Source organism: Telmatherina bonti, assembly GCF_933228915.1.
Source record: "Telmatherina bonti genome assembly, chromosome: 13".
NCBI lineage: Eukaryota > Metazoa > Chordata > Actinopteri > Atheriniformes > Telmatherinidae > Telmatherina > Telmatherina bonti.
In genome coordinates this window covers 7193149-7213148 of record NC_136611.1, presented here as the reverse complement: position 1 = coordinate 7213148, position 20000 = coordinate 7193149, and the positions used below count along the sequence as shown (strand labels likewise).

General features: G+C 41.7%; 1 protein-coding gene across 1 annotated transcript in view; it reads left to right on the top strand.

The window, feature by feature from the left end:
* smarca2 (SWI/SNF related BAF chromatin remodeling complex subunit ATPase 2) overlaps positions 1 to 20000 on the top strand; it is a 71033-nt gene that overhangs the window by 17054 nt on the left and 33979 nt on the right. Inside the window, exons 14-20 of the mRNA XM_079251131.1 lie at positions 1070 to 1167; positions 1815 to 1962; positions 5644 to 5807; positions 8684 to 8750; positions 8857 to 8967; positions 15875 to 16117; positions 17711 to 17824. Coding sequence (XP_079107257.1) covers positions 1070 to 1167; positions 1815 to 1962; positions 5644 to 5807; positions 8684 to 8750; positions 8857 to 8967; positions 15875 to 16117; positions 17711 to 17824 — 945 coding nt within the window. The remainder of the gene's footprint in view (positions 1 to 1069; positions 1168 to 1814; positions 1963 to 5643; positions 5808 to 8683; positions 8751 to 8856; positions 8968 to 15874; positions 16118 to 17710; positions 17825 to 20000) is intronic.

Genomic DNA, 20000 nt, shown 5'->3' with positions numbered 1-20000 from the left:
CTTTAGCTCCAGGAGTTTATTTCCCATCCAGAAAGTTTCCAATCTCACCATGAAATGGAGTTTAATCACAGGCTCTGTTGGGTCAGTCAGTTTTCCATCCTCTGCTGCTGCTTACTGAATTAGAAACAGTGGGTCATTAGGAGGTTTGTGCAGAACTTGACAACAAGCTGTTAGAAAAACAAAAGCTGTTGTAGCAGGGAAGCTGCTAAAACATGAAGTCTGGATTTGGTGATCTTCTCTGTTTGGTAAATCCATTATTAGTGGTCCATGGTAGCTCGGTTGTCACATTTTGTTTTAAATAATGAGATCATTATCAATATTTTGTTGCTTGGAGACCTGTATTCTGACCCAGACATGATGATGAAGCCACTTAAACTAAAGGCCAATCAGAGAGCTTAAATAGACTGGAAGCAGGAAGTTGTTTGTGTGTCTGAAAAGAATAAAAATAAAGCTTCTCAGTGGCTGGAATGAATAAAATCAGATATTTCTGATGCACAGCGCCACCGACATCCAGCTGAGTTGGAGTTGTAGCGTAAAAACCGCAAACAACATGAAACACCTGGTGGGAAAAGTGTAAATAGTTTCTCTTGTTGTGCTTTTCTCCTCCAGAGAAGACTGTGCAGATGAGAAACTTTTGGTCACTGTCGATCCGTGTGTTATTTCTCGAAAGTACTGATCGTAATAAACTCCATTTTGTTAGTTTATTTTACCTCTCTGGTGTTCTATCTATTGATACATTCATTTAGCATCTTCTTACCTTCATAGTCTGACCATTTAGGCTCTTCTTAAACATTTATGTCTGCATGTTGACTTTCCTTTCAAGGATCAAGGTTTTGTGTCTATTTTTGGAGTTAAAAAAAACCCTCAAACTGTCTGAAAACAGCAAGAAACACCAGTTTAAAGAGTTAAAGCACATCTCAGTCATATCAGAGCTTGTAAACACTTGGATCCACCAGGGGGCAGTAGCTGCATACATCATCACCATGAGAGTTTAGTTTTTGTTCCATTTGTGCTGTTAATGTGATAAAAAGTAATCTCTGTCTTGTTTTATCACTTTTTGCCTTATAAGGAAGAAGATGAGGCGTCAAAGGGAGAAACGGAGGAGAAGAAAATAATTGATGCCAATGGAGAGGAAGTGAATGTGACGGCTGCCAAGCACATCATCGAGTATTATTATTTTCCCTTATCCTTCTTCTTATCACGTTTAGTTGGGGGAGAAAAAAAAAATCTAGGAGCACTTGTGGTTTTTGTTGGCTGATGTGACAACATGTGAAAAGATGCTGCAAACAGTCACAACCTGGATGTAACTAAGCAGACAACGCCGAACCTCCTGCTGGATCATTTCCTCACAGAGGATGATGTTTCAGCTGCAACAGGTTATTTAACCCTCCCGATGTAACTAGTGGCTTCTTATTGCTTAAACTAGCATGTTTTACATATAAGACACATCCCGTTGTCGTGGAAACGATGGGGGGGGGGAAGCAGCAAGGCCAAATAAAATGGGAGTTTTGCCACTGGACAAATTTGGAAAAGCACCGAGGGGAAATGATGATGAATCAACAACAGAGGCTTCAAGTACTATAAAAAAAGATAAGAAACCATGATGGAGCACATCTGCTCCTGGTTGACCAGCTAACAGTCAAGTAATAGTAAGAATCAACAGTTGGTAATGAAGAGACCACAGTTTGTTGTATGTATCAAAATATTGTCATCTTGGCTTGACATTGTTGTCTATGAAAAGGGGACCCAGCAGAAAAGCAGCTCTGATGGCTTCCAATGTTCTTTTTCTGTTTGATGAACACAAACACATCCAGCTCAGCCAAGCAAGATGTGGACGATGAATACAGCGTTGCCACTGGGCAAACCAGCTCCCAGTCTTACTATGGAGTGGCCCACGCTGTCATTGAGAAGGTGGAGAAACAGTCCTCACTGCTGATCAATGGCACACTCAAGCAGTACCAGGTACACACATCCAGACAGACACATTATGTACACTCCCTGCTGATCTGTAGCCTCTTAAACTACTTTTATTTCTTTCTGTTGAGTCTTTATTATCCCTGAATCTGTCTTTCTGCACACTGAAAATGCTATCTAAACAAGTCATAATGATCCTCAACGGTGCAGTTCTCTCCACAAACAAGAGCTGCAGGCTGCTTGCCGAAATTTTGCTGTTGTAACGGCCCTAACTGACCTTGTCAGAGTTGCCAGTTTTGGCTGATTTCAGCTGCACTGAACTCCACCAAAGATGATGGTTATAGTGAATAAAATTGCAGATCCCCCTTTATCTACTAGGGGCTCCAAAACACAGTGAATCCCCACAGACTCCCATGTTAAAAAGACCAACTTCACAGCAGAAATAAACATGTTTACAGCCTGGTTCAGAAATCCATTTTAGGTTTAATAGGTCAGGTTTACCTTCATGACAACTGTGGGGGGAGTGAATTTTTTTCTAACTCTGCTGTTTAAAAGTAATTTAATCTCAAAATTTGGTATATTTAGGGGCGTGTCATTTTGATTGACAGGTACCTGATCTCCCGCCTTAAGTTAGAAGAACGTAGAACAACTGCGGTTTTTCGCCGGTTAACAATGTGACTTAGCTTTAGCCTGCTTACCTCCATTAGCTGGTTAGCTCATATTAGCTCCAGGTTAGCTCTTAGCTACAGAAAGCTCTGAGTTCGTTCGATGTCAGTCATCCACTGTGACTCTCACGACTCCCCTCTCAGCTCCACCTCTTTGCCCATATTTGTATTTTCCGGGTGAGACGACACGCATGCCCCTGCCAAGATGGCGATGGTAGGAACCGCCCACTGAGCTTCAATTCAGCTCTTCAGAAACCTACGGGTGACGTCACGGAGGCTCCGCCCATCTTTTTATATACAGTCTATGGTCACTTCTTTAGATGATTTGTCCCGTTCGGCTGCTTAAAGTCCAGACTTGCTGATAAAACTGTGGTGCTTTTCTTGGCTCCATCTTATTACTGGCTTTATTTAGCCAGGAATATCTTTTACTTACTTGTTCATTATTATTAATATTATTATTTTTTATAATCCTCAAATATCCGTGCACTTTCACAAAGACGTGGACGGCAAACTCTGGTTCACAACGAATGTCTCTTGCAAACCTCTAAATCTATTTTCATCCCCTGGTTCTGTTTCTGAGCCTCTTTCTTCTTTCAAAGAGCAGGATGAAAGTAAAATAACATTTTTTTTTTAAACCTTGTTTACCTTTTTTTTTAAATCAAGTTAGTGATTCTTTGTGCCTAAAGTAATCAGTCAACATGACAGTTACACAACAAAGCAGAAGAAAAATAACCAGTTGACAGAAATTGATTTGGCATTCTCTGGAAATTTAGATGAATTTTAAAAGCATCAGATGAACGGCTTCGTTTCCGTTTCTTAAAGAACTGACGTTAGTGTGAAATTCATTCAAGGTTTTTATAAAGCAGAAAAGATGTTCTGTCTCTGTGTTGTTTAATAGAAATATGCTGTTCCTCAGACTATGTTCAAGTCTTTGATGACGTGGACGAATGGCGTTCTCATCATGCCTGTATGGGTCCTTGACCACTCCATCAGATCTTACTGACTGATTTTGTGTGCATGTAGCATCACACACTCATCTGAGCGACAAACAGGACATCAGCAGGTCTGCTGATGTTTCTGGAACATTTCCAAAGTCACTGAGTTGCATCTTTATTCAGACACGAACACATCATGTTGCTGGATTAGTCAGAGGAGTTTAAATAAAGCTTGCTTCTGTAGCCGGTTGTGCAGGAGAAAGAACGGAGCATGAAATGAGCGATTTGTCATGTTGCATAGTGGGTGTGAGCACACACACCTGACACACACGGCTGTTAGCAGGCGAATAATGTTTGAAATCTTTATCATATCATAAATCCACTGATTGATATTTTCCAAACAAAACCTCTTTGATGTCCTTAGCATTCCAAACAATAATAGTTCCTTCAGTGTATTCTCACACACAGATGACTGTTGCATCCTTTCCCAGTTTGCATGGAAATATTCCCAATAAAATGACTTTATAAATATAAACTTCAGGACTTGTGATATCACTTTGCACGGGTTGCAAAAGGCTGCAGGAGAAGCAGTGTCAACAAGCTTGTGGAGGATAAATCTGCAAACCTCTCAGAACCGAGAGGAGGGTTCCAGAGATTTGGAGCTGCAGAGATGTTTTCTGTCTCCGTAGAGCAAGGGTGTCAAACTCCAGTCTACAAGGGCCGGTATCCGGCTGGTTTTTGTTGTTTCTCTCCACCAACACAGCTGATTCAAGTCAAATGGATCCAGCCGCTTCTTGTCAACCTGTTTATTAATTTCAGTCAGGTGCGTTGGAGCATGGAGATAACAAAAACCTGGACTGGAGTTTGCCACCGGTGCCGTAGAGGTTAATATGAAGGATGAGGAGGAGGTTTTCTCTGAATCACTCCTCCTGTCAATTTTCATGCTGATTTTACCGTGTTTTTGAGAAACATTGTGCTGGGTATCTCAGCTGCCACATCGGGTCCATTTGCGTTCCTAGAACGAGTCTCTAGAGCAGATCGGGTTCAGGTTATCACAAGGACACGATCTCTGACCGAGTGATCACATCTCAGAGTGTTGACACCTTAATGGAGCCCCGTAACCCAATCAGCTGGGTTCAACAGTGCCAAATGTGTGGCTTAAGGTCGGAAGTGATCCACTGACAAGCTTCTCTGTTATGATGTCCCATGTTCGACTCATATAGACTTTTAAGAGGTGTTGAAAAGTGGTGGCACCATCTGTCCGGCTTGGTTTTCAATTAGCAGCGCTCCACATGTGTGGCCAAACAGATTTGCTGCTAGCCACTGCTCAATTACGTCTGACAGGCTAAAAGACATCTGTCTCCTCGTAATGACGCCTTCAGTGTGAGACAGTCTGACTAATAAAGATGAGGAACTCAGTTGGTTGCCATTAACATCTTCCTCCCTCCTTCCTGTCAGCTGGTCCTCTGAGGATCCCTCTGGTTTATTATGCGCCAGGCTTTAAATGAGTTCCGGCGCTGATCCTTTGGACTTTCAGCAGTACAATAATTGGATCACTTGTCTGAACGTCGAGCTTCAGTCTGTTAAACAAGCTGGAATTGTCAAAGAAACGACAGAAACGCCACCTTCCTGCGTTCCAGTGTGGTTGATTTGGCCGCAGTCTGCCGTTTTCCTCTGGAAACAACTCGTCTGACAGACATGTAGATAAACTTATACTTATATATCACAGGCGTTCTGATCAATCGACCGATTTCCATTTAAGGTGAAAAAGCAGAAAGAAACAGGTTTTTTTTCGTTTTAAAAAGTGACCAGAGTGAGCAGGTCAATGCATGTTGCATGTTTTGGCTGCTCGTGCTTCCTGAAGAGCTTAACTTGTTATTCCTTTCTGATCTTTTGGTTCTCAAACGTGTCCTTTGAAGCCCAGTAAACTTTGTCCACTTGAAGTATTCAGACTCTTTGATACGGAGTTAGACCTGTGGCGTGTAAATCTCCTCGACACGGCAAGTCAGCGATCAGCGTTTCCCTTCTGATGATCTATTCATGCGTTTCCTGTTTTGTGTAAACATGAGAGGAAGTACAAGCCGAGTCCTCTTTGATAAAAATATCTCTTTATTTCTCTGGTGTTGTAGATCCAAGGCTTGGAGTGGATGGTGTCGCTGTACAACAACAACCTGAATGGCATCCTGGCAGATGAAATGGGCCTCGGGAAAACCATCCAAACCATCGCCCTCATCACCTACCTCATGGAACACAAGAGGCTGAATGGCCCTTATCTCATCATCGTTCCTCTCTCGTCAGTACTCCTCACCTGTACATCCATCCTGGCTTTTGTTGTGTGGTGTCAGGACAGGCTGACATGTTTTTGGCGTGGAGCCTCTTAGCAGTGTAGAAAAACACTTGAAATGGTCATTTTACAAACCGCAGTTCCAGTGAAGTTGGGATGTGAAATGTATGAAAACGGCTCCTTTTCAGGCTTTATTTAATTAAATACGCAACAAAGACACAGTATCTAATCTTCAAACTCATCAACTTTGTACATTTATTTGCAAGTAATCACTTATTTTTTATTAAAACCTGCAATACTTTTGAAAACAAAAGACTAGGAAAGTTAAGAAATGCTTGAAAAAACCCACCAGTTTAGATCATTACACATATAAACAATTCACTGGGAGTTGGTGATAATTGGGGATTAAAGGAGCATCCCTGAAATGCCAGGTTGTGGCCACATGAAGAGGAGTTTAGGTGGGTCCAGCTAAAGAAAAATTTAATTATTTCGTTCATACAGAACCTGCGTTTTAGACTCTGAAAATGCAAATTATTTTTAACCAAATCAGAGAGAGAATAAATCTGAAAACACCAACTTGCCATTAAACATTCTGTACGTTTCAACAGTGGAGGTTTTGGTGTGTTTCAGTTGTCGTTGTTCGTAGTTCTGAGTGCTTAGGAATAGGCTACGTTGTTACCGTGCAGTTGGCGTTCACACTGCATCTTCTAAGAAAAAATGCCCTCAAAGTATCTCATTTTAGAGTCTGTAATTATGGTGTATAAAACTAGAAAATCTTGGATGGAAAATCCTCTTTATGGAAAGATCAGATATGGCAAGTTAAGAATATAAAGGATTGCTATTTCTATTAATAGAGTCTTATTAATTTCTTGGCCGATAACCTGCTGTAATTTCCTGCATTGCCACGAGCAGTGTGTGAGGCTGCCAGTCCCTTTGCTGATTGAGATGTTGTGCAGGTGTTTTAGTGTAACTCTTTCTGGATCCAAATCGTCCACATCCACACCGTATTGTCATCAGCTTTGTCCACAAGGTAAGAAATGCAGTGAAATCCTCACAAACCAAAGCAGCAGTGTGCAAAATGGTCTCTGACTGGATGAAGGTTGCCATTCAGTCACAGTGCAAAGCGCACAGGCTTCCACAGTCCAGATAGAGACAGGTCTTTTGCAAATTAGGCTGTTAGTCGAAAGCATTTAAAAAGCATTCATTCATTCAAATTCTCATAATGGGATCGTGATTATCCTCGCTGGTTTCTTACCATTAATCCCCTCAGATTCACCAGACACCTTCAGGGCCATCTTCTCCAGCCTTCGCTCAAACCAGCGGGGGGTTTTGTCTCCGGGTCGAGTCAGAGCTCAGAACTTTAAAACCATCCAAACTGTTTCTCTCAGCTTCTGTAAACATGGAAGATGAAAGCAAACCTCGCCGCTCGTACACCGGAGGAGAATTCACGCAGAAAATGCAGCTTGTAATTCCACATTTCTCCTCGTTGCTATTCCTTTAAAGTGATGGTTTCTCACCGCCGCTGTTAGAGGATTAGGACCAGAAGTGGTTTTGTTTTCAGCAGCAAGCATTTTTTCCACCATTACCGAGGAGATCTTTTTCAAGTCAAAACGCCACCGAGGAGACTTAAACCTGAGCTCAAGGCCACAACGCTGAACGTGCTTTTTAATATGCGTTCTGAACAGATGTGGAGCAAGTCGCCGGTCTGCATGGGGGGCAGAAACATGGGAAATCTCTTAGTGTGTCTATTGACCCTTTGGAGAAGTAGTGGAATTCAACAATGCAACGTTTTTCCTTCAGTGTTTGCACGGTTGATGTTTGGATTCTGGTTTTTCTGTCTGATACAGATTCTGAGATATCTGCTGATACAGAGTACCGACCTGATAATAAATATTTTATTACAAGGTTTATTACGTTTATAAATTAATTCCATTCATTATAGCCTTTTGTATAATATTGTTAAACTGTAAAACATCAGGTAACATTAAAACAGTGATTATCTCAGACTTTTCAAATCATTGAGTAGATAAACTCAAATGAAAGAAATTCTATTAAATCTAGGAATTAAACTTGGAGCTGGTTTTAAAGCTTGCTAGTTGGTGCTCAAGGACGACGGGATTTTCCAATATCCTGGTTCACAGACTGCCAACGGACGGAGCTTTTGCTGCCTGATTTAGTTTCCCGTGATATTTACAGTTACCTAGTCAGTTCACACAGAGGCAGAATTTAAAGCTTAGACGTCGTTACAGAGGTTTATTCATGTATTTGTGGAATCAGACATCCAGCTGTGGAAAGTTCCCTGAAATATTCCCTTCATGTCAGGTGGGATAAAAAAAAAAACAGCAGACAGATAACATCAATGTAATGTAAAAGTTTAAATTATTATAAGAAAACATTGTTATTTTACAGCTGTAAAAAAAATAAATAAATAAAAGTCTGTAACTTTTCATTAACTCTCATCACCTGCATTTACAACCCGGTGAGGGTTGAATATGTCAAATCTCCAGCTATCTTCACCGCAGTCGCATCTACACAGAGAAACTTGCTTCATTTGCTGCTCAACACCAACAAAACGCAGCTTGGAGTGCTTCCAGTTGTCTCGTTTGATAGCAAGACGTGGATCCCATCGTTCAGGGTCAGCAGGGAGTCTGGGAAGTGAAACCCACCACCCAGGGGGACATGCCGAGCTGGTAGCAGTACGACTGCTTTGTTTGTTCGTTTGCAAGTCACGTGATCAGTGAGGAAAGCTGAGAATGGTCTTTAGAAACTCAGCTTGACCAGGCGATTCCAGCTGTGGTCTCAGAAGTGTGTACATTCAGATCAGGTCTCTGAGAAGCCCCCCTGGTGTGTAACGACTGCTACTGGTTTTTCTGTCTGTGTTGCAGGACTTTATCTAATTGGGTGTATGAACTTGACAAGTGGGCGCCTTCTGTGGTGAAAATAGCCTACAAGGTATTTAAAGTTTTCCGTTTTTAAGCCGATTTCTTTTTGCTCATTAAGACTAAAACATTGTGACTTCATGTTTCTAATTGTCACAAAAAATGTGTTTCTTCGTCAGGGCACTCCTGCTCTGCGTCGCGGGCTCGTGCCCCAGCTCCGCAGCGGGAAGTTCAACGTCCTGCTGACCACTTATGAATACATCATCAAGGACAAGCACATACTGGCTAAGGTAAATCATATCAAAGCTCTGCCCCGCCTCTGTGTGGTCCAATTTCTCTTATCTTGCAGCCTACCGCTACGTCTGCCTTCACACACGTTCTTTAGTTAGGCTTCTTTCCTGTTTCATAGCTCGCAGTAAACCCAAACCTTTTTCTCCTGGTAGAAGTCAGTATTTTGGCGTGGCTGGATATTCCCAGAAAGGACTCTTGTTTTTAAGTGATATATTTTAAGAAAAACTTTTAGTCAGACTCTTTTTACTCTTGAATCAGTTGAAAAAAAAATTAAATAAAAGCACGATTTGACGCTTTATGAACTTAAAGGTCATGTGGTTAAAGTTTGAATGATTCATTATAATCCAGTCAGATTCAGCAAATGTTTCCTGAGAATCCTCCAGCTGGCTGAGGAGTGTGTGTTATGAGCAGATTATGTAAAGCTTAAAAGCAGAAAGTGGCTCATACTGGTCTGCTCAGCTCTTCCAACCAACCAGTAACGGGGGGCGTTGGTGCTTTATGCTGAGGACGGCTGTTTGAGTCCTGGCATGTTTTCCTGGACTCTAAAACTAGTTGCATCTACTTCACTCACAGTTTTTTGAATAAAAATGTATTTATTTACCTCTTTCATGATATTTGTCCATGTAAACACAAAAAAAATCAGATTTAAAAAAAAAAAAAAAGTGGGATTAATCGTCTAATGGGAGATGACTTTACGTCCGTTTTCAGCTCTGTCGTTTCTGAAGCTCACTCCTCTCGCTGTTTGATGCAGATGTAGAGCAGGGCGATTAATCGGATTTTAATCTCAATTACGATCTGGGTTTTCAACGATGATAAAAATAAAAGGGTGTGATTATTTTCCTCTCTGCAGTTTCCTCTCCTGCTGTCTTCAGCTGCTAATCGAGCGTCTCTGGCGTTGCAGCGCTGTGCTGTAAACTCCTCCCACAGCCGCTTTGCTTTCATTCAGACACTGTTGCCAACTTGGAGACTTTCTCGCTAAATCTGGAGACTTTTTTTGTTAAAAGTGACAAATCTAGCAGCTTTTACTGGCGTTATTAGAGACTTTTCTGGTGTTTTGGCGACTGACTTGAAGGCACATATTGTTCTGCAGTTACTGTAAGGAAGGAGCAGCGGGAGCCTCTCCCGTCCTAAAGCACTCCCAGGCGGCCAGTCTCAGTCGGCTCCGGCTGCAGGTCAATGTAGAATAACTGCAGTAGGTTGTGGAAGTTCACCTAAACATAGTTTATACCATTGTCTGTGACAACTGGCTGCATTATTTTTGTATAAACGCACACATACAAACCGGATTCCAAAAAAGTTGGGACACTTTAGAAATTGTGAATAAAAACTGAATGCAATGATGTGGAGGTGCCAACTTCTAATATTTTATTCAGAATACAACATAAATCACAGGTCAATAGTTTAAACTGAGAAATTGTATGATATTAAGGAAAAATATGCTCATTCAAAATTTCATGGTGTCAACAAATCCCAAAAAAGTTGGGACAAGGCCATTTTCACCACTGTGTGACACCCCCCCCTTCTTCTTACAACACTCAACAGACGTCTGGGCATTGAGGAGACCAGCTTCTCAAGTGTAGACATAGGAATGTTCTCCCATTCTTGTCTAATACAGGCCTCTAAGTGTTCAATCGTCTTGGGTCTTCTTTGTCTGACCTTCCTCTTAATGATGCGCCAAATGTTTTCTATAGGTGAAAGATCTGGACTGTTGGCTGGCCAGGTCAGTACCCGAATCCTTCTCCCACGCAGCCATGATGTTGTGATTGATGCAGAATGTGGTCTGGCATTATCTTGTTGAAAAATGCAGGGTCTTCCATGAAAGAGACGACGTTTGGATGGGAGCATATGTTGCTCTAGAACCTGAATATATTTTTCTGCATTGATGGTGCCTTTCCAGATGTGCAAGCTGCCCATGCCACACGCATTCATGCAACCCCATACCATCAGAGATGCAGGCTTCTGAACAGAGCGTTGATAGCAACTTGGGTTGTCACTGTCCTCTTTGGTCCTGATGACCTGGCGCCCCAGATTTCCAAAAAGAACCTCAAAAGGTGATTCGTCTGACCACAGAACAGTCTTCCATTTTGCCACACTCCATTTTAAATGACTCCTGGCCCAGTGTAAACGTCTTCGCTTGTGGATCTTTGTTAGAAATGGCTTCTTCTTTGCAGAATAGAGTTTCAGCTGGCAACGGCGGATGGCACGGTGGATTGTGTTCACTGACAATGGTTTCTGGAAGTATTCCTGAGCCCATGCTGTGATTTCCTTCACAGTAGCACTCCTGTTTTTGATGCAGTGTCGTTTAAGGGCCCGGAGATCACGGGCATTCAGTATGGTTCTCCGGCCTTGACCTTTACGCACAGAGATTTTTCCAGATTCTCTGAATCTTCTGATGATATTATTCACAGTTGATGATGACAACTGCAAACTCTTTGCAATTTTTCGCTGGGTAACACCTCTCTGATACTGTTCCACTATCTTTTTACGCAACATTGTGGGAGTTGGTGATCCTCTACCCATCTTGGCTTCTGAGGGACACTGCCAATCTGAGAAGCACTTTTTATACCCAATCATATTGCCAATTGACCTGATTAGTGCTGATTGGTCTTCCAGGTGTTTGCTGTATGCTCAAATGACTTTTTCCAGCCTCTAATAGGTTCTTGTCCCAACTTTTTTGGGATTTGTTGACACCATGAAATTTTGAATGAGCATATTTTTCCTTAATATCATACAATTTCTCAGTTTAAACTATTGACCTGTGATTTATGTTGTATTCTGAATAAAATAGAAGTTGGCACCTCCACATCATTGCATTCAGTTTTTATTCACAATTTCTAAAGTGTCCCAACTTTTTTGGAATCCGGTTGTAGTTCTGCAAGTTAAATCTCAATAATATACCTCTGTTATGGGGCGTCACCGCAGAAACGCATTAGTCAGCTGGTTCAGATCAGTTGTCTTTTAACAGGCGAATCAGAGAAACACGCTGCAGCCTGACAGCGGTTGTTTGGCATAAAACGTACATCCAGGCCAACATGAAATATTTATGCATAATTTAGTATATTTTGCAAACATAAAAAATACCTAAACATTTGTGATAAAATGTTTCCTGTGTTGGACCATGGTATAAGTGGATTAAACAACTCGAATTCGACATGCCGGACGTGGAGTCTAGAACTCCACGACAAGCAGCATTGTGTAATCCTTACTTATACTTATCTATTCAGTTTACATCAGTATTTGCTCTTTGTCACGAAAAAGCTTCATGTTGTTTGTTTGTTTTCTTAAATATGTGGAATCCTTAAGACATTGTTTGAAAGCCACGGTTTAATGTTAACTATATGCATGTTGTTAAAGATAATGGATAATCGTGTTAAATAATCGAGATCTCAGTTTCATGCAAAACAATCATGATTATAATTTTTGCCATACTCGAGCAGCCCTACGCAGATGCATGTTGCTGGTGTGATGTTTGATGCAGATGCATGTTGCAGGTGTGAAGTTTGATGCAGATGCATGTTGCTGGTGTGAAGTTTGATGCAGATGCATGTTGTTGGTATGAAGTTTGATGCAGATGCATGTTGCTGGTGTGAAGTTTGATGCAGATGCATGTTGTTGGTATGAAGTTTGATGCAGATGCATGTTGCTGGTGTGAAGTTTGATGCAGATGCATGTTGCTGGTGTGAAGTTTGATGCAGATGCATGTTGCTGGTATGAAGTTTGATGCAGATGCATGTTGCTGGTGTGATGTTTGATGCAGATGCATGTTGCTGGTGTGATGTTTGATGCAGATGCATGTTGCTGGTGTGAAGTTTGATGCAGATGCATGTTGCTGGTGTGAAGTTTGATGCAGATGCATGTTGCTGGTGTGAAGTTTGATGCAGATGCATGTTGCTGGTGTGAAGTTTGATGCAGATGCATGTTGCAGGTGTGATGTTTGATGCAGATGCATGTTGCTGGTGTGATGTTTGATGCAGATGCATGTTGCTGGTGTGAAGTTTGATGCAGATGCATGTTGCAGGTGTGAAGTTTGATGCAGATGCATGTTGCAGGTGTGAAGTTTGATGCAGATGCATGTTGCAGGTGTGAAGTTTGATGCAGATGCATGTTGCTGGTGTGAAGTTTGATGCAGATGCATGTTGCAGGTATGAAGTTTGATGCAGATGTATGTTGCTGGTGTGAAGTTTGATGCAGATGCATGTTGTTGGTGTGAAGTTTGATGCAGATGCATGTTGCTGGTATGAAGTTTGATGCAGATGCATGTTGCTGGTGTGATGTTTGATGCAGATGCATGTTGCTGGTGTGAAGTTTGATGCAGATGCATGTTGCTGGTATGAAGTTTGATGCAGATGCATGTTGCTGGTGTGAAGTTTGATGCAGATGCATGTTGCTGGTGTGAAGTTTGATGCAGATGCATGTTGCTGGTGTGAAGTTTGATGCAGATGCATGTTGCTGGTGTGAAGTTTGATGCAGATGCATGTTGCTGGTGTGATGTTTGATGCAGATGCATGTTGCTGGTGTGAAGTTTGATGCAGATGCATGTTGCTGGTGTGATGTTTGATGCAGATGCATGTTGCTGGTGTGAAGTTTGATGCAGATGCATGTTGCAGGTGTGAAGTTTGATGCAGATGCATGTTGCAGGTGTGAAGTTTGATGCAGATGCATGTTGCTGGTGAGAAGTTTGATGCAGATGCATGTTGCTGGTGTGAAGTTTGATGCAGATGCATGTTGCTGGTGTGATGTTTGATGCAGATGCATGTTGCTGGTGTGAAGTTTGATGCAGATGCATGTTGCAGGTGTGATGTTTGATGCAGATGCATGTTGCTGGTGTGATGTTTGATGCAGATGCATGTTGCTGGTGTGATTTGGTTGTGAACTATTTTATGCTTCATCTGTGAGAGAAATCGAACGCCACGCTGCATATGACCAGAACATTTCTCTTTGTGCCAGAAAGTCTCATTACTTGCTTGTTTGTCTGTTTGGTTGGAATAAAATCACAGTCCTGCTTCAGATTTGATTAGATTGAACTTTTTGTTTTTCTTCTTTTTTTTTTTAATTGTTTTTTAAATCGTTTGAGAAATGTTTTTTTCTGTCTTTTTTCGTGAGTCTTCAGACATCTCTGTCTGCGAGCAGAGACAACGTGGGTCCGGCAGGGACGCGCAGCTGTGAGCAGTCAGGGACAAGTCCATTAAAATGTTTGACAGACATTTCCACCATGACAAACCAACACCAGTGATGAATTTTGCAAACATGAAAAGACTCATTGTCTGCCTCCCACGCAAACTGCTGAAGCAGCAGAACCCCGAGGTGACGGGGATTTGTTGACTGTAGAACATTACAGGGATTGATCAGACCTCCTTGTTTGGTTTTATAGTTACTATTTTTGTTCTTGTTTTACGTTTTGACCTTGTTTTTACTTATTGACACCACTGTGTCTCTCACGGGGATCCTACTCATTGGGTGCTGTGTCTACTCTGTGGAGAAGGTCCTGCTTGGGTTGTTGGTGAGGTCCTGCACTGCAACCCTGGCTGTTATGTGAACCCCTTCCTGACCTGAGCTGGGCAGTTCCCATGGTAACAGCCTTAGCTGGTCCTGGTGTGGACGGATCCCCAAAACGAGGCTTCCTTACCTTCGCATGAAGCCAGATGTTTGTCCACAGATGTTGTCTCTGGTTATGTTTTTATTTAGCTGTTTAGGTAAAGAAACGGAAACTGAAAGTCAGATTATGTTTGTACAAAAATAAGTGGGGGGAGGGGTGTTGTGTGTGTGTGTGTGTGTGTGTGTGAAAGGGAATGTAATAGGTGTGTGTTATTTAACTCTGATGATGTCTCATACTTAAGTGGTTTGAAGGTTTTACTAAGATATTCATGTTCATCTCCTCATTCTACTGCTTTCCTTCTTCCCATTCTTCTTCTTCTACTACAGTTCTACATTCTTCTTCTTGTTTTTTTTCTTCTATCTCTTCTTCTTCTATTTCTTTTTCCCATTCCTCTTCTTCTACTACTAGTACTCCTTCCCATTCTTCTTCCTCTACCTTCTACCTTCTTCCTTTTCTTCTACTACTACAGTTCTTCTACCTTCTTCTTGTTTTTCCTCTTCTATCCATTTTCTTCTATTTCTTTTTCCCATTCTTCTTTTTTGCCTTCTACTACTTCTGCTTCTTCTACTACTTCTTCCCTTTTTCTTGTTCTCCTTCTACTGTTTTTCCTTCTTGTTTTTCTTCTTCCCATTCTTCTCCTTTTCGTCCTTCTCCTTATCGACTGCTTCTCCTCTTCCTCTTTTTTCTTCTTCTTCTCTGGTTTGTTTTGCATGCAAGCTAACAGTATTCAGCTCCAACCTGCATCCTGTTATTTCTGGTGGTATTGTTCCATTTGCTGCGTCAAGCAAAGGATTCTAATAACGGATCAAATTATGAGCATAACCCACACATATCTGTCCTCTGAGTCGAGCATAAATAGTTCTAAACTCCCTCCGGTGGGCAGATGGATAAACCGCTGGTGGTCTGGATGGAGTTGGGTTTGGGAGTTGATGACTGTCTGTGCTGCGTCCGTCACCCTTAGCCTTCTTATCGGTGGCAGAGCAGGCAGCCTTCCCTACAGTGATGAGCACACCAGGAAAGTGCATAGCTGCAGGATAAAAGGTTGTGAGAACATTTTGTAGTGTGGAGCCTTCGGTCTGCTCTGCATTGAACACATTTAGGACTTTCTTAAAAGTCAAATGAATTCAGACGGGACGTTGAATCAGCAAATATTCTGTTAATGAAAGCAAAAAAGCAAATAAACATAAAGCCTCTCACTAGTATTCAGAGTGGTTTTGTGCCTCGAGGTCAGAAAACAAACCAGCCTCTTAGTAGTCGAGATGTTTAAAATGCTAATTTGACCGTTTTGTTTGGTTTTCATCCACTTACAGATTCGTTGGAAGTACATGATTGTGGATGAAGGTCATCGCATGAAGAACCACCACTGTAAGCTGACCCAGGTTTTGAACACCCACTATGTGGCCCCTCGTCGCCTCCTCCTGACCGGTACCCCCCTGCAGAACAAGCTGCCTGAGCTGTGGGCCCTGCTCAACTTCCTCCTGCCCACCATCTTCAAGAGCTGCAGCACCTTCGAGCAGTGGTTCAACGCACCCTTCGCCATGACTGGAGAGAGGGTAACTACTCTATTTACTAGTCTTCATTTCAGTATTTACGGTTCGTTGCATCATTATTGCAGCTCATTATTAAATTAGCTCTGAATTAGCTCTTTAGATTATCTTTGGCACCATTGCCGTGGCTTGTTTCTTTTGAATACCAGAAGCACATCAACTCCAAAGGCAACACAAATGGCACTTTCTCCTTGAGGTTAATTAGGTTAATCACACCAAAGCTGCATTTAGTCTCCAGGAGCTTTCTCGAGGGCGACTGCGGGCCTTGAAAGGCTTTGTTCCCAGTCTAAGTGGTGACTACAGAGAGCTCCATTTCTGTGGTTCAGCCCAAAATCAATCCACTCATTGTTCACTGAGAATAGTTATCATTGATTAAATGAATTCAGTGTGCAACTGTAGCACATGCACGTCACCATTAACAGCAGTATGAGCTTGATCCTTCCCTCCTCCAAACATAAATCTAATAGTCTGAGCTGGAAGACTCTGACTTGGTGCCACATTTCAAGCTTCACTTTTCACAAAACAAATCTGTTTATTTCCTTCAAATTTATGTGGACCGCTCGAGTCCTGCAAGTTCTTCCATCAAGAGAAGATTTAGTTTATTCAGACAGTTTTCTGTTGCTGGTTTGAGATGCATCACAGTAGACCTGTTAGTAAGGTTTGGTTGTCTGTGGGACCACTTTTGCTCTGCTTTTTATGGAGAATGCTCAGTTTGCGTCACCGGGGTTTTGGCTGATCTGTTGAGGGAGTACCACTATTACTTATTTATCTATGCTTGAGGCTTCTCTCATGTGAACTATGTGAATCATGTCTAACCCTGTTAGAGAGAAACACACTTTAAGCTGACAAGAGAAGTCAGAAGTCGCTGCAGTGCACAAATAGCTCTAATTAATAACTAAGATGAGCCTCCCAGCAATGACTGAGGTTGAGATTTAGACATCTGCCCCCAGGTGTCAGACATCACACTTCCATTTATTACTTCTAAATGTGTGTTTCTTACTCTCTTTGAGAGCAGTGACATTAATGATGTATATTCCTGGAGCTGTCGCTGCCCAGCACCGTCCTGAGGTTGAGAATCCAGACGTCACAACTTTTACTTTGATGCTGCATCGCTTTACATCTGAGTTGTGTTGAACACACCGCTTATGAATCGGCTGTTTTGATCTTGCATCATGGCTGATTCCTTACAGGAAAACAATAAGACATGATTAGAAGAAGAGAGAAAAACAGAAAGGGATAAGACATCAGACTTTTACTGACTGTGAAGAGCTCAGAGAAGAGACAGGATGCAAGATTTAGCCGTCGATATCAGGCGACTCGCTGAAAAAATCTGCCAAAGCTCAGTAGAGCTTCTTTAATTGGCCAAACTTGGAGGAAATCTGAGGAACATCTGGCCAGCAATAGATTCAGAAGCTCAGAAAACACTTTTATTAAAAGCTCAGTTTGGTTTGAAGTTCCTCTGAACAACGTTTAAACAGTTTGGCTTGTAAAGTTTCCTCTTACTGCAGCGTTACTACGAGCTTTCCCGTCATTGTAGTTTTATAAAACTCACCAGTCTTTTCATCATCATCATGTTGACATATCCTCTGACTTGTTCAGGTTGACCTCAACGAGGAGGAGACCATCCTGATTATTCGCCGTTTGCATAAGGTGCTCCGGCCCTTCCTGCTTCGCAGACTGAAGAAGGAGGTGGAGTCTCAGCTGCCGGAGAAGGTGAGTTGAAGCTTCATTTTGTTTTCTGTGGTGTCATTTCCATCGTAGTTTTTACCAGGGGTGTGCCATCACCACAACTACACAATAAGATTTCATTTTGAGTCAGGATGCTACAATTAATATTAAAGGATTATCAGGATTTTCGTGCATTTGAGGTTTTTTTTCCACGGATCCTTTATACTACTTTATACTCCATTCAGGCTCCATTAATTAAAGTACCCAAATAAATTAGTTAGGAACAACAAGCTCCTCTAACTGGGCTGGAACAGAGCTGCTGTCACATGTTTGTGGTAATGATATTAGATCTTATGTAGGACGCTGATTTATTTTTAATGGGTTCTTTGGTGCTATTTCTAGTTTTCTGAGCTTTCTACTGTGTTTTAGTGTTGAACACTCATCAGACAAATGAGCAGCACCGTTTTTCATCACCTAAACGCATTTTTGAGTTTTCCAGCACTCTTTATGTTTGGTTTCCATGACGACGGAAACAATTGGTTTTAGAGAGTTTTACTATGAAACTTTAGTGATGTCCTAAGGGGAGGGACTCAGTGATTGGTCATGTTCTCCAGGTTGTGCACGTTCACCAGAAGAAAGCCACGCCCACCTTCAGTGCTCAGTATAACTACTCCTAGCAGTTGACCAATCAGACAGCCTGCTGGCAGGACAAGGGGCGGAGCTTCCTCTGTTGGCTTGTTTCTGTCAGAGGCTGATCTGAGAGGATCAATACAACATGAATGAAGGGTTTGTGTAAAATGCTTGATTATTTCTTACCCTTCTGGACTTGCATATTAAAATAAATTAGACTGAAATGTGCATCATAGGGACCCTTTAACTTCTGTATGCCGCAAGTCTTGTCCAGCTCTCGTCTGTTCTCACGTCCATAAAAACCAAAATGTTTCCAAACGCTGCCTTCAAACCCGATGAGTAAATCTTACGCTCACTAACAGTAGCAGTGAGGCTAGCTGCTAGCTTCCTGGTATCTGTTGTTTACCGTTTGTCACATGAACATTTTAAAGACACACTACAGAACTTTACCATTTTCCCATCACACGACCCCTATCGATGACTAATCCAGCATCCATCCTTCATCCAGCTGGACCTGTTAGCTCTCTCCAGCCAGTAAAAGATGATCTTACGACTCTGGTTTGGTCTCATTTTCTCTTTTAATCTTCCTGCATTTTTTGACGTTGTGTGTTCAAAATAGGCAGTTTCTAATTACAGGGAAGTAGGGATGCACCGACCTACCAATATCTGCCGATACCAGATCTGTTTATGTGAACATTATTGTGACTATGGTAATTATTGCTGTTATAACTGTAAGATTTCATTAGGTTGTAATAAATGACCCATCCTTCCTGAAGTTACCTCACCAATACAAATATAATAACATTACAGATCTTACAATTTCAACAGGTTTTATTTTGATTTGGCACATTTTACCTAAATATAACTATAAATGTGTGATTTTTAAACAAAGATCGAGCTTTTAGTGTAACAAAATGTGTCAAATTTTAACTTTCATGTTAAAACATGAACATAAAACATGTCCAAAGCATGTCGTCAAACACATCTGCTCTGGCTTGACTAGTGTGGTATCAGTACACTTTTATTACAACCAAGTACAAGTACACACACTTGGTATTAAGCTGATATTGATACTGGTATCAGTATTGATGCATTCCCACTTTAAAGCTAAACTCTACTGCAACGTCACGCAGCGTCCCGGATGTAAAAGTTGTATAGTGTCGGTTTCTCAGCCTCAGGACGCTGCTGAGCAGCAACGGCTTTAGAAATGCACATGATAGATGTCACTGTGTCATCGAACAAGTCCGGGACGCAGAGTTTTAAGGTCAGAAAGTTACGTAATGCGTCTTTAAAAGGACAGATTTATAATCCATCTCCTTAAAATTTCCTGGCAGCACAACTTTTATGTTCCTGCCACACTTTATAGCTGTGTTTCTGTTATTAACATGAAAAACAGTTTTTTAACATTTATGAATTGTGATAGAATTGGCTCATGTTCAGCCTACCTCTCCGTTTTACTGAGGCCAGTTCTGGGTTTGTGATACATGCATGGACAGGTCATCCAGCTCATATTACAATCACATGCCTCCAGTTCAGGTGTTTGTATTGATTTGGTTCTGAATTAAACAAGTGGCCTACTAAACGTCCCTGT